The sequence below is a fragment of the Tachypleus tridentatus genome, chromosome 4, assembly GCF_004210375.1.
Source record: "Tachypleus tridentatus isolate NWPU-2018 chromosome 4, ASM421037v1, whole genome shotgun sequence".
In the NCBI taxonomy this organism is placed as follows: Eukaryota; Metazoa; Arthropoda; class Merostomata; order Xiphosura; family Limulidae; genus Tachypleus; species Tachypleus tridentatus.
The window spans coordinates 75,044,411-75,059,334 of NC_134828.1; the positions used below are offsets into that span (position 1 = coordinate 75,044,411).

Here is a 14,924-nt window from a genome sequence, read left to right on the forward strand (position 1 = left end):
TGTCATGGGTGAAGTGAATACCTGGTTCAGAGGTGGTATGGTTCTCCCCCAATAGAATTTAGAATCTGTCTCATCTTAAGTGTGTGTTTTGAATGCTTCTTTATTTCCCTCACATCAGTTTCTCCATCTTATGTGATTCTAGCCCTCTATTTGAGACATATACTATATTAGAAGTTATAAGTTTCCTTCACTGAAAATTTATTTCCACCATGTACTTACCTCCTCTCACACTTTCTACTCTTCCTCCTTGTTGAAAACTGGTGCTTCCATCTTACTCCAAAACAATAATTTGGTAAAAGTGAATAGAGGGAGATGAGTGTCATGAAAGAAGTATGTTGTACTTTTATTGGTGAAAAGTTGATGCATAATGATTTGCACTAACATCAAAGCCAAAATTAATTGCTTATTCAGACATAAATTCACATGATTAGTATACATAATACTAGTGAGTTAGTAAATGATAGACTCAACCTTTTACTGTAAACTATCTTAATGGAACACCTGTGTGTAATTGATCAGGAAACATCAACATACAACAGTTTATTGTTATAAATGAAATATACCAAATTAATTGCCAAATAATTGAACCTTGACATAGTCTACTAGTAGTAAGTTTAATGTGTATACTTATTCTTCTTGCTTATTTGGGCAAATTAACCTCAAATTTAAGCCACAATATCCACAGTGTTATTTGTAAAATACTAATTGTTGAGCAAGAGCTGATTTTACATCATGGTGAATTCTGTTAAACTCAGGAGAGAGAGCCATGCATTCACTATTTTGGGTTAAGCTAGTTTCTGATTCTCTTTATCTGCAATACTATGTCTTAAACTGTAGTTTTTGGGGATTTTAATTTTTCACTTTTGTATTTACAGTAGTAACCTCATAGTGCCTATTAATATATTTCTTAAGAGTCTAACCCTGATTATAAATATTTTCTATCTACATGGTATTTTTAATTTGTGTGCTGTGTTAAGAGTTGTTTTCTTTTAATTTTGAATGCACTAATTTTTCTAGATACTGTGCAAAATTACCAGCAGATTCATTTACTCGATTGAGTCCAGAATGTACAATAGAAGAGGTTGTTGTTGATTTTACTGAGACTTGTATGCAAGTGAACTCAAGAAAACGATACAGAGCCACAATTACTCTTCCAGTTAATTCAGAACTGAAAGAACCAGTCACAGTAAGATTTATATGTATTTCTTGTAGGGTTATTGATTCTTATAATGAATTCTATAATGTATGATATATATTGTGCATTTTTGGAATCCTTTGCCATTAAACATGCTCAAAGACGCTAGATTTGGTCTAAATACACAAACTTGGTTTATGTATTTGTGAAAAATTAACCTCATATAAGTGCATAAATTCAAATCCAATGTCACTAGAGAGCTAAATGTATTTTCATTATTTACATTTTATAATCACAAATTGTTCTGAATTCCAAGATAGTAAGTTGCCTCTTCACAAAGAAAAGCTGTTTTCCTCTTATTGTGCATTTTCTTGATCAGTAACTTGCGTAGATTCTAAACCAAAAATGCACTTTTGCACAAAGAAAAGGTATTTTCCTTGTGTTTGTGTGTCATCATGCAACAATCATCCATCAACAGGAAGGTGACACAACCTCTTTGTGCAGTAACTCCTCCTATATGCTTGCACTTTTGGCAACTTAATTCTTTGACATTGAAGGGAAACCCTAAAATTCTCATTTGGGTTCAGTTTGATGAGATTTGTATTTTAAACAAACCCTACTAGATCATTAGGCCACTTTGCAATCTAATAGTTGGTTATATGGGCTTTAGGCTTATAGACTGCCAGGGTCATTAAGGCTATCAGAATGGTGAGACTACTCTCCACTACAGGGTATATGTGCAAATGGAATAATCAAGTGTCAAACACTTGATTGGTTGTTGTATGACTGCATAGCTTAGAGAAAATACTGATTCCTATCAATCCTTTATACTTTAAATGCATATTTTTATCTTGCCTCATCAAAAAAATGAAGTCACCTGAAGCACAAGTTCATAAAGTTATTAATGGAGGGCCATTGTTGCATGATGATAGCATTTTCAGTTTTTTCCTAAACTTTTCTTTTGCTTTAATAATAAGATATTATGACTTTAAATTTAGTCTTATTTCTGGGGACAGTGAAAGTAAAGTGATTTAAAATTATACTCTTGAAATTTTCTTTATAGATATTTTCCTTAATTGTGCACTATTTTGAAAATCCTGTAGTTAACTTGGAATAATCTACTTCTTAGATTGGGCAGGTTTATGCTAAATTATTGATACCAAGTTAGGCTCATGCTTATTTGTTCTGTTGCTTTAGTGCTCAGTAGATAGTAAATAGTAGACCTATTCTAAAGTATTGAATAGCTAATTAATTACTTTACATATTAAATTAGTTGGGCTGCTTTTTAACTATTAAGATATTAACTTCTGGGAAGATAACAAAATGGAACAGTTAGACCCAGTTATTGTTAAGCAAAGTACCCTGATTCACTGTTTTAAAAAAGTATAAAATTATATGTTAAATGAAGAAAAAAGATTAAGTATATGGCTTACTTAATGCTATTAAGGATTTATAGCATTTGATTTGTATTACTGTAAATATTAATATTCTAGTTAATAATATAGTTATTTTGAAAAGGTAAAATAAATAACTTTGATCAGTTTTCTTAATGTAATTGTACACCAGGTTGTTGATGCTAGGCTGAGTTTGTGTTTATTTTCCCTGTTATAGCATCATGCAATGAAAAGTGTAGTATTTACATTAGGAATCTGGATTTAAAAAAAAAAAATGCTAATAATCAAACATAGCTAATTACTACATGGAAATTAATAATAGCAGCTTGCTGCTGACAAACTGTCTTCTTTTGATCATTGGTTCAACAGTAGAGATGGTACACTGTGTATCGAGAAACCAGCTGTGACAGTACTCCAGAAAGAAAAATCTGTGCTCTATGATGAATGTCTAGATAGTACTGTGTGTAGAAAGATATTTGAGGAATGAATCTGTTATTTATCTGAACTCTGTCATAGACAGTAGTTTTCATATATTAAGACATTTTAGATGTGAATTTCTTCATTTGTTTGTTGACACTTAATAATACCAGTACTGCTATGCTGTTAAGTTTTAATACTTGTTCCCAGTGCTTGGATTTTGAAAGCATTGCTGCATATGATATTTGTTACTAGGTAAATGAATCAATTGGTCATTTTTTATCAGACCATTTAGCTCAAAGTGTCTTTTAGTGTTTGGTGGATATCAGGTGTTATGTAGTAGGTTTAACCTTGGTTATTCAAATGCTATGCATGGCCATTAGATTTTTCAAAACCATATATTTAACCTCATAGTTGAGTAGGCTACATAAAGTACTTCTCTCGCATTTTATAAACTTTGTACATTCAAGTAAAAATGCCATAACCAAAAGAAAAATATTTTGTACATGAAACACAAGTTTTCTCCCAGTTGGTTTAATATTTATCTTCTTAAAGTGCATGATAATATTAAACATGAATACTCAGTTTCTTTTCATCTTGTATAACATTTTATTTTGTTTGTCACAACTACAGCCAGATGTTTTTCTGTTTCTTCACATTTTTTACATTGTAATTTTCTGTTTTTGGTCTTCAGCTATCACTGTAGTTCTTGCACTCTATACATACATAAATTTTTCTATAGTTTTCATATTTCTTGATTAAACCACCTCTTATTTTGTGTGTTAGTGTAAAGGGGAAGTTTTTATATACTCATTGGTTCAAGCCTTAAAAGTCTACTACAAGCCTACATTCTTATGATTGTATTCATATATATATATACATTTTTAACTTTGTACTGCTTTATTATGCTTTCCATCCCAACACTGTTTAAGTTTTGCTTATCTGATGTTTCCAATGCCCCCACTTCTTACCACAAACACATGGTTTTCTTCCATTTGTTTATGAAACTGCTCAGGTGTATTTGTGAACCTAAGATATTAATCTGGTTTTTCATAGAGTTACATATAAGGTCTTTGCCTTTTTCTATTAAACTCTGGAGGAGTAGTCTAATAAACTTTGACTTAGGAATAACCATTATTTTGTAATCTAAAGTTGATGGCCATTTGTCAAAATGTGGAAATAAAGGAAAAACAAAGCTACAGTGTAAATAATGTAATTCATCACTGCTCTGGCAGCAAATAAGTGGTTGTGATATAGTAAAATGCCTAATTGGTTGAGCAGATAATCTTCAGCAATTTTATTAAATTCACAGATTTTAGTTATGTGACATGTAACTAGGTAAGAGTTGGATTTCAGTCTGTTGTTTCTATTTTGCAAGATGTTGCAAACACACACCAGTTTATCTACATTTCCACAAAATACCGTGGAATTAAAAGAAATATTTGGTCTAAAGAAACACATTTTATTCATTTGTCCAACATCTTTATTTACACAAGAATGTTTGTTTCCTAGTGCACTGACAATAGTTCTAAAAAATTGTGAATGAAAGCAAAGAGTGTGTTAAAATGATGATATGCAGTGTGATTTATCTTATTACAAACAGTATTTGTTTATGTGTGAACTACATGAAATAATTGAATCATGATTATCATAAATTCAAATCAGTTATAAAAAATAATTAATAATGTGTTTGTGTTTTTCTTTTAGCAAAACAACATCAGGCTATCTGCTGTGCCTACAAAGGGAAATTGAAGCTCTGACTTTAGTGTTGTACATCTGTAGGCTTTTTGCTGTCCTAGCAGGGGACAATTAATAATATAATAATCTTAATTTATTTACTTTTAGTACTTTATATATATATTTTCTTAAGTATTAGCATATACATCATTCAAATAAAGCCCATTTAACTTTACACTCCAAGGTACTTAACTATGTGTATACCCAAGAATTTGCATTTTAATCTGGTAAATTAAGAGTACAGCAGTAAAAGTTGAGAAACTGTCTGATGTACTTTCTTTCAAGTGTGCTATTTATGGATTATTTTTTTTCTGAATAATTAATAGACAACAGATGAAAATGAAGTTTCAAGAAAATTCTGTACGGAGCTAAAATTTAAGACTGAAAGTTCTCATTAGAAAGGAAAAGGGCAAATGAAAGTTTTATTCATAATTAAAAAAAAATGTGCATCATCAGGGAAGTAAAAATATCAAATGAAGAGTTATGTCACATGTTTAAAAGAAAGATGAAATGATTTGTTTTCAATAGGGAGATATGATGCCCTCCAAACGATTAGCAAAGATGGCTGCAGCCTTAGAAGTATGTGAGAAGCTTCACAAAGTTGGTAAGCTTTCAAATTAAGCACACTAGTGATCCATTAACCATCTCAAAATGTTTGTTTTTAGTGGTTCTATAATCATTTTGTAAATACAAAAATGTAATAAAATTACATTTCTTACTCAAATGTAATACATGTTAATATTTTTTATGATATGAGAAAGAAAAAAGTATTTCCTTGAAATGTACTTAACAATAAATAAAATTATCTTAATGTTTTATTACATGTTAAAATATTTCTTGCTTGTGGTTTACTGATATTTCTTGAGGCTGAATATCTCATTATATAGAATGTTAATAATTAATACTTGTATATTTTTTCTTTTTTTGTGTATTTTTGATAGCATGGAACACATTAAGTATTTCAGATAGTTTTTAATTTTCAATTTATACTTATTTTAATATTTTTGTAGCTTTGGTTGAAACTGAATTTAAAAAGATATTTCTGGATGATCAAAGGTTTTCCATTTGAAAGTATACCTTTTTAAACTGTTTTGTTTCAAGCTGATGCAATTTGTATTGCTTCAACTAGGGAAGGACAGTTATGCAAAAATTTTTGTAAGATTTTGTTAAGGTTTATAAATATTTTATACACAAAGAATGATATTGTTTTAGTTGCATCTTTTAATCAAATATGTTATTTTTCCACAGTAGTTATTTGCATTCAAACTATTAATATAGTTCAAGTTCAAGGTAGGTGACTTTCATTTTAAGTATAAAGTACTTTTTTTTTCAGATTCTTTTCCATAGCCTCTGAAAGCTCCTAAATTAAGATAAATATTTGTTTTATTTTTCATTTTTTCTGCCATATTTCTAGTTATAGCTTTTATCATCAATGTACAATGCAATTGAATAAAGTAAGAAAATAGAAAAAAATACATATCTTTTAATATTTTGTAGAATATCTTTTAAAGATTTTCATTTTGTTCAGTTTGTAATTTTAAGTCTTTTCATTTTTACATAGTTAATATTTGATGTTTTAATTTCCCTTGTTTTTTATCACATTTTATTAATCTAGAGACATAAATCAACTGTGCTGTATAGACATATTATGGTGTCTCTTGTAGACATACACAACCCTTTAGCAAAATTTTCTGTGGGATAGTTCTAACAAAGAAAATAATTTTGGCTGTAATATGGATGCAGTAACCAAAATTTGACAGTATTTAAATGATTTGTTACATAAGTGTCACAATTATATCGTATGTTTCTTTAAATTACTTACTTCTTAAGTAGGTAAAAAGTTGGATTGCTCATATATTTTGTGGTTTAAAAGGTATATGTGTATCACTTTTATTATTTGAAAATGTTAATGCATTTTTCAACTTTACAGGAGAATTAGATGATAATCTTCTTCCTGTGAGCAAAGAGTGCATGAAATGTGAAGAATTAGAGGAGGAAGAAGTTACTCATGACTCAGCCAAACTTGGTACAAGGAAACATAAACAGGTCTATAACAAAAAGGTACAACTTATGCAAGTTGATCAACATTTTATTTGTATGCTTTGATGAGCCATTAAATGTTGTTATATTTTACTTCAATTAAAGACAAAATATTTCTGCTTTCAAGCATTTTATTTATCCTTCATTAGTAATAAACACCTTATGGTCAGTTATTTATTTTTTATTTTAAATAATAATCAAAAACGTCAGAGAAAGTTAATTTTAGGATAGTGGACATTAGACAGTAGTAAGGTAAAATTCCCTTTTGTGTAATTTTGTTCTGCCAAAAAGTATGTTTTGTGTTTAATGTTTTCCATAAAGATATATACAATGTATAAAAATAAATGATATAAATATATGAAATATGAAAAGCATTTCCTTGTTGAGTTGGTTGATTTCATGTTGTTAACAGTCAAGTAACTTCAGTTTCATAATGTTCTTGACCTAGTACAAAGCACATATTAGTGTATTCAGAGTTCTCCAGTCTCCCACTTCCCAGGAAATTGAATGCTCATCACTTTCAAAAGAAGATCCCATCCTTTAAGGTGGAAAGTGTAAAACTAGTAAATATATGAAACATTTTCCTTATGTAGTGAAAAGTTAGAGAAATAGCTTTGTTTCTTTCACTTGTTCATAGTTAATTCATTCACATGATTATGGTAGTTTTCATAATATTATAAAATGATACATGTGAGACTTTTTTTTTTTCCTTTCAACAGTTCTTTTTGTCTCTTTGTTATTGCTGGTCTAGTGGTTCTGGTGTTTAACTCAGTCTCCAGGTCATGGGTTCAAATCCCATCACTGAACATGCACACCCATTCAGATCAATTCATTTTTATTTGCAAACAGTACCCCAAGAGTTAATAATCTTTTGATTTTGACTAGCTATTGTTTTTTAAGTTTTTTCATTTTTAAATTAGATAGTTAGCACAGATTGTCCTGAAGTAGCTTTTGGCACCCTTTCAGCTAACATTATAAGCCTTTCACATATTTTCAGTAAAGCATTTTTGATAAACTAAAATAAAGCTTTGCACATTGAATATTCAATATATTAAATGACAAAGTAATTTTCATGTTAAAATTGAAAATACGTTTCCTAGTGTCAAATTTTCTTTGCATAATTCCTAAAACCTTCTAAATATATTTCAGTATTTTTTTCAGTAAAACTTTATATTTTATCTACTGTTTTCATTACTCTAACTCAGAATGGGATCAGTCAATTTGATTGCTTTCATAAATGCCAAAAAAGAATTCTAAATTATCCTTTTTTTCTTTCTAGAATGACTTCAAAGTATAACATGAAAGTATATTCATTTATCTTTTTGTAGCTTAAAGCTCATAAGTGTACATCTATTTATAATTACGTTTTATTGACATTGAAACCATGTCTAACTTTTAGGTGCATCATAAGTTGTAAATCACTCAGCATGGCATGTGCAGCTCATGTTACACTATCAAATTACATTACCCACCTGCTGCTTATGTACATGCTTATGAAACATCTTTATTATATTATTATAACTTTACAGTAGTATAACTTTTTATATTTGTTAAGCATTTTTCCAAACAGTTAACTTTTTCATATAATGGTAATTATTATGATTGAAGAAAACTTTTGCATTAGTGTATATTATTTTTGCTCTTTTGTCATTTTAAATTGAAATATTGAATTTTATTGTATACAGAAGTGACTTAAAATTTAATAGTTTGCTATACCTTCAAGAGACTGTTGCATCAAAGGTTAAAATGACTCAGTTCATCTAAAGCTGTTAACATTAAATGTAGAAGGATTAATGTTAATAAATTCCAACAAAAAAAAAACTTGTAGTTTGAAGTTGCAATGTTCTTTTATTTTGAAAATAATCCTCTTATTTTGAAGCTATATACATTGCTTAGCATAGATTCTATCTTAATGCTTTATGTTTGTAGGATTGTGTATTTCATAAATTATTTCAAGATATCTGCTGTTATAAGTAAAGTCCTATATAAATTCAAGACTGTTAAGATGTTGTTGCATTTCAGAATTCACATTTTCTATAAATACAAGCTTCATTTCTACCTTAAGTGCTGTTTAAGAGAGATTCAACTTGAACATATAGTGTACTGAAATTCATAATACTTGGTAATTGTTTAGCAGAAAACTAGTATAGTTTTCATTATATTTATTTACATAAGTAAGCCATTTCAGTTTATGAAAATTTGTTTTCCTTTTTTCCAAATTTTTGATTTATGGTTGGTATTAAATAGCTTACATTCCATTAGATTTCCATTACTTAAATAAACCCTTAAAAATTTTGTTAATAATAGAATGAAAGTATTAAATATTTAGTAAACTTGTCCCACTTATGAGCATTTTTTTTTTAATTTTCATTTTTGTAACTTCTTCCCTATTACTATTTTGCATACAGTTTAATACGAACTTACTTTAGGATAGATTGACTGATTTTTGGATGTTTTATATTATAGATAGCAGATTCCTTGCACAACAGTTATCCTTTTTCAGGAGCAAATTGCATTCTCTACAGGATTAAAATGAAGTTGGTCTGTCCAATACCAAAAGAGTTGAACACTAGAGGTTGCATTATTTCAGATCCTGAAGACACCATGCAAGGGTTTGGGCTCTTGACTACAACAAAAATACCTTCTGTAATTTTTATAGCTTAATAAATGTGTATTTTTATATTGATGTATACACACAGTACTGTGCAAAAGTGTTAAGACAATGGTAAAAATTAGATTTTAGGCTACTTTCAGAGAACATTGAAAGGTAAGTCGCAGTTAAAACATCAAAATTTTATTAATGTTCATATTCAGTACAACAAACTCAGTGGAAGTGCTTGAGTTTAGCTAATAGTTAATATTTTGTGTGTACGTCATTTTGCATTGTTGCAATATATTTAATAAAAGTGTTCTTTAGGATTTTACTCCACATATCTCTAATATCCTCTCAGGTTTTTGGAAGTAACTTTTGTCGAGTTTTTGATCTGTCAAATCCCAAAACTTTTCAAATAGGTTGATCGAGGCTCTGTGGGGGCCACTTTATCATTCGAATAACTCCAGCAGTTTTGATTTTAGCTGAGCAATTTCTTCACAGATTGGATAAGTGTTTGAGGTCATTATCTTTTTCATAGTTGAATCATTTACCAGTAATATGCAAATCAGTGGGTGTATCATGACAGACTAGTATCTGATGGTATTTGCACTATACATTTTTCCATCTATTTTGAAACTATTTCCTGTCATCTAAGCAGAAAAAACACCCCCAAACTATTACACTGCTTCCAACATTCTTCATGGTAAGTGTTATGCATTGAGGTAGATATCTTTCACCTTTCTTCTGCCAGACATGCATTCAAAATAGATATTTCAAACTTGAACTCATCCATCCACATCACTCTTTTCCACTCATCAACAGTCCATTTTTGTACTTTTTTAGTAAATTTTATTCCTTGACAATATATAGAGATTGTAATAAAGGCTTTTTGAACTACTACACAACTAAATATTCTATTCTTATGGAGTCTTTTGATATTGTAAATCTGGACACTGTTCAGTCACTTGTTACAGGATTCTTTATCTCGTGCTTGAGATCAGTGGGACAGTTTACCTTTCTCATGAAGGCTGTATAAAGGAAGATACTTGACATCAGTATCATTGAGTTTAACAGCCACATTATATACTGTAAAAATGAAAAGGCCACTGTAAAAAAGAAAATATATTCAGAAGTATAATGAAGAACGATAAATGTGCAGGTGTTTTTTTAGTTTCTAGTAACTTCAGTACTTAAGTGTTTTGCCTTTAATTTTATATTTTCAAATTTACTAGGGTGTTCTTGGCAGTGTTTGGGGAGCATTTAAAGATTGTATCAATTTGTCAGATTCCAACCAACATCATGTGAAGTTCTTATCTGAACTCTCTACTCTAATGACAATTCTCTATGCTTTTAGGGCCATGACATCAAACAAAAACTTAATATAATGTTAAACACTGTTTTTGTCAAAATTTATTTGTGAAGTGCTATTAACTTTATTTTTTCTAGCTTATACCAGTACCATATATTAACTTCTTTCTCTATAGTTAAGACACTGCATGGAATACCATGACAGTTATTTCAGACCCTACATTTGATCAGTATGTTCATTCAAGCAGAATCCTTATGGCATGCCCTCAGTACAAGTACATGAAAATTCTAAAAAATAAGTATTCTCACCCTGACTCATTCAGATGTTAACAATGATCAGCAAAGCATTATCAAATGTTGAAATTTACATTCTGTAATGGTATAGAAAAATTAAATCACATAAAATGAAAACTGAGAAAATACTCTTTTCCTAACACTGTTGCACAGTACTGTGTGTGTCAAATATTAATACTAAAGAATTAAGTAAAATAAAACAGTCAAAAGGTAAATGGGAAGAACTGCATTAAAAACAACATATCTAAATCTCTGACAAGCCAAAACAAACAAAATCCTTGTTTGGCTTGTTTTATATATATATATATATATATATACACATACATACACACACTGTAACTTGTCATAAAATAAAGATTAAGTACCACACATAAAGAGAAATATAGTTAACCAAATACATTATCAGAAGGATGAAGATATTTCTTTCAAGTAAGACAAAAAAAAAAAAAATTCATGATCTGGTTGCTTGGATTGACTCTCATTCCGAGGGCTACTGGTTCAATTTTCGTCACTGAACATGCTTACCCTTTCAGCCATTGAGCTGTTTATAATGTAAAGGTCAATTCAACAATTTATTGATTAAAATTATCCCAAAACTTGGTGATGTCTAGTGTTGACTATTTGATTTCCCTCTTATATATCTCTAAAATTAAGGACAGCTAGTACAAGTATCCCTTGAATAGCTTTACACAAAGCTCATTTGCACTAAATATAGAATCTAGGTTAGTGTTATTGCATTTAACTTTTAATGTTGTAATTTAAAGTATATTATAAATGTACATTAAAGAAAAAAGAGGGTTGTTATTTTAGAACAGTTAACAGCAAGTGTATTTAAAAGAAATTTATCTTAAATCTACTTTTAAGATTTTTATGATTTAGAGGATGAAAATGATCTGCAAAACCAAACATCATTTTTTACATTCTTATGATACATAAAAGATGGTAGCAACCACTATAAGTTCAGCTAGAATGACAAAGTTACTCCAATTAGTATGTATATTTCAATATTAAATCTAGGAGCTGTGGCACTAAAAATTGAGTTTTTAATTGTTATGGGCATGACACAGCCCATTTTGTAATTTTCTGCTCATCAACAAACAAAAGCCTCTTTTGTTGCACAGCACTAATGTTCAACTACTGTGTCTAATTAAAGAAGTAAACATTTAAATTTTAAATTCTTTACAGTAGCCGGTTATATTGTAACATGAACTTTTTATTGCCACTTATATTAGATGGTAGGCTATTGATTACAAATTTAAAGTCAATGATGCTATAAAAATTATATGCTGATTTTGAAACGTGCTTTAGTTAATTGTTAACAACTAGTTCTCTGGTAATTTTAAGCAAATATCATATGAAATTTATTTTTGTGTATGTTTTGCAGATATGCAGTTTTCCACTTTTCACTCTTTCTGGAGAAATAGAAGTAGAACTAGAATGTGTTGCATCAAACTTGAAATTTTCGGAAGAAGAACTGGAAAGTCTAGCCGTTTTCCACAAATACATATTTTCTAATGTCCTGCAACTGGTTAGACATTGTATGATTTTCAAACCTAATGCAGACAATGCATCATTTCTTGTCGTTCCAGTAAATAAAGGTAAAGAGTGAAATTTGATTAATCTTCCTGCCTTATGCACTGCATCAGTGTACATAATTTAAATGGTACAAAAATATGACATATATATAACATTTAAGAAATTCAAATTATGGACTGAAAATGCATGATATGAAACATAAGCAATTCCTTTTATTGTTCATAAATTTATTTAAACAAATTTTCATGTTTAGAAGTTTTCAAAATATTAAGTAAATGATGTAAAATATAATTATCTCTCTCTCTCTCTCACACACACACACACACACACACACACACACACACACACACACAACCATAAATTATTAAATCATAAACAAACACTACATTAAAACAAAATACACTGCATATTTTTAAACAGGGTACAAGCTATAGTGTTATCGTGTGGGATTATAAAATATATCCTAGGTTTTGGAGATGACAGAAAAAGTAGGACCCACTATTCCAAGTTAAAATAAGAAAAATATATACATAAAAAGATGACAAATGAAAATAAGGTACTATCATTTGGGGGTGAGTAAGATAAAACGTACCTCCTTGAAGTTAGCACTCTTCTCTCAATATGGTAGAAGCATTAATTAAGACAACATCAGTAAAGTGATAGTTTACTGTGACTGTCATGCTTTTATATGGAACTTAATGTGTACATCTGCATAAAGTAATGCCAAGTTCTTAGATGACCTTATTTTTAATTAAAAATAATTTTAGTAGAATTTCTGATTTTACTTTCTTTGCATTTGTATTTATTACAGAATAATTTAATTTTATCTAAAATTTCTTCATTTAATCCATTAACTATTAATTTTTGTATCAGTATATTAACATTATTAATAAAATATTATAATTTATTACAAATTTTACAATATCTGAATAACTGCAAAGCTATAATGCTCATAATAGATGGGTATGGCACGTCACTGTGTAAGGGGGGGGTAAACTGTTAAAACTATGTTATATTTAACTTTTAAATCTCACTAATGCATATCTAATTTTGTTGGATAAGTAGTGTCAGTAACATTATATATTTCAGAATTAGTTATGCTAAATAAATTATGAATGTAACTGTAAGTTAAAGTAAAAATATCTGTATTGGCATAGTTATCAATAAACATATTTTCACAGTAATATAAATAAATTTTTTATGCAAGTTTAATAGTTAGCTCCCATTGGAACTGTATCACTTTTTTGAAAACCTGTTCATTGCAAAATATAGAATTAATATAAATACAGAAACTTAATATATATCTTATGTTTTTGAAACTATATTGTGTATAATTAATTTTTTTATTATAAATAACGCAAAGAAAATTAAAAATTAGGAGAGCGAGATGTGGGCGCTAAAGCCCACAACATCCCACATCTGTATCACCCTTCACTGTCTGCAGACAGTTGTGATGATTTGTGATAATTCTGGGAAAAGGTTTATTTATTATGCTTATAAGTGAATTTTAAATCATTGTATCATTCAAAACATTACATAAAGGTTATTTTAAACACTAAATCTAGGGAAACTATAATAGTTTGTGACTTTTACCTCTTGTGCAGAATCATAACTGATATTTTTTCTAGATTCTTCCTTGCATCCAAAATCAATTAAAATGTTCTTCACACTACACAAACTATTCAACACAAGCACTATGTATGTCATGTAGACTTCCCTTTCTTTTGTTGTACTTGTAACAAGTGAACAAATGATTGAATTACATTTTCAAACTGTTCTGTACCTGTAAAGAAATGTTAAGGCTGATTTTAACTTCAGGATAACTTTAACAATAAGATGTTAGAACGTGCAGTACATGAAATAATTTTTTAAATTTTAATTTTATAGGTGCATCTGTTTTTTCTTAGTATATTACATTTTCTAAAGGCAAAGTTCAGAAAATTGCCTGTTCCAGGGGTGGGCAACTTATTTTTCATTGTGGCCATAACTGTAGCTAATGAAAACAATGTTGGCCACACTATTGAAAAAAAAAAATAAAAGATGTTAGTTTAATCAAAATAACTGCATTTCAACTAGTCTTCAATGGGAAAATTGATGGAGGGTTTCATCATCAAGTTTCATGAAATTTGGCTTAATATCTATGCTCAATGAGCATCTTATCTCTGCTTCTAAGTTAATTCCAGTAAGCTGAGATCTGTATTTAGACTTGTGAAAAGCTAACTAGTGTTGTTGACTCACACACCCATGTGGATCCAAATATGGAAAATATTTTTAAAATTGCTATCTTTAAATTGAAAAGACTCTCATTTATCAGAATAGTGAGCCACATCTCTCTGATAGGACATTTTTGTTTATTTTTATGTGTTCTACGCTTTGCAGGGTAGGCATATCATTTTCAAATCCACACTTATCCAAAGACAAAAAAGATAAAATTTCTTTACTGAAATTTCATAAATCAAATTAAAATGAA

At 29.2% G+C, this 14,924-nt stretch overlaps 1 protein-coding gene across 5 annotated transcripts in view; it reads left to right on the forward strand.

Moving 5' to 3' along the window:
- LOC143249460 (endoribonuclease Dicer-like) overlaps nucleotides 1-14,924 on the forward strand; it is an 89,890-nt gene that overhangs the window by 43,292 nt on the left and 31,674 nt on the right. For all 5 annotated transcript variants that reach the window (XM_076499355.1, XM_076499352.1, XM_076499353.1 and 2 more), the window contains 5 exons: nucleotides 1,018-1,186; nucleotides 5,212-5,287; nucleotides 6,614-6,744; nucleotides 9,190-9,369; nucleotides 12,303-12,516. In XM_076499355.1, the coding sequence (XP_076355470.1) occupies nucleotides 1,018-1,186; nucleotides 5,212-5,287; nucleotides 6,614-6,744; nucleotides 9,190-9,369; nucleotides 12,303-12,516 (770 nt within the window). The remainder of the gene's footprint in view (nucleotides 1-1,017; nucleotides 1,187-5,211; nucleotides 5,288-6,613; nucleotides 6,745-9,189; nucleotides 9,370-12,302; nucleotides 12,517-14,924) is intronic.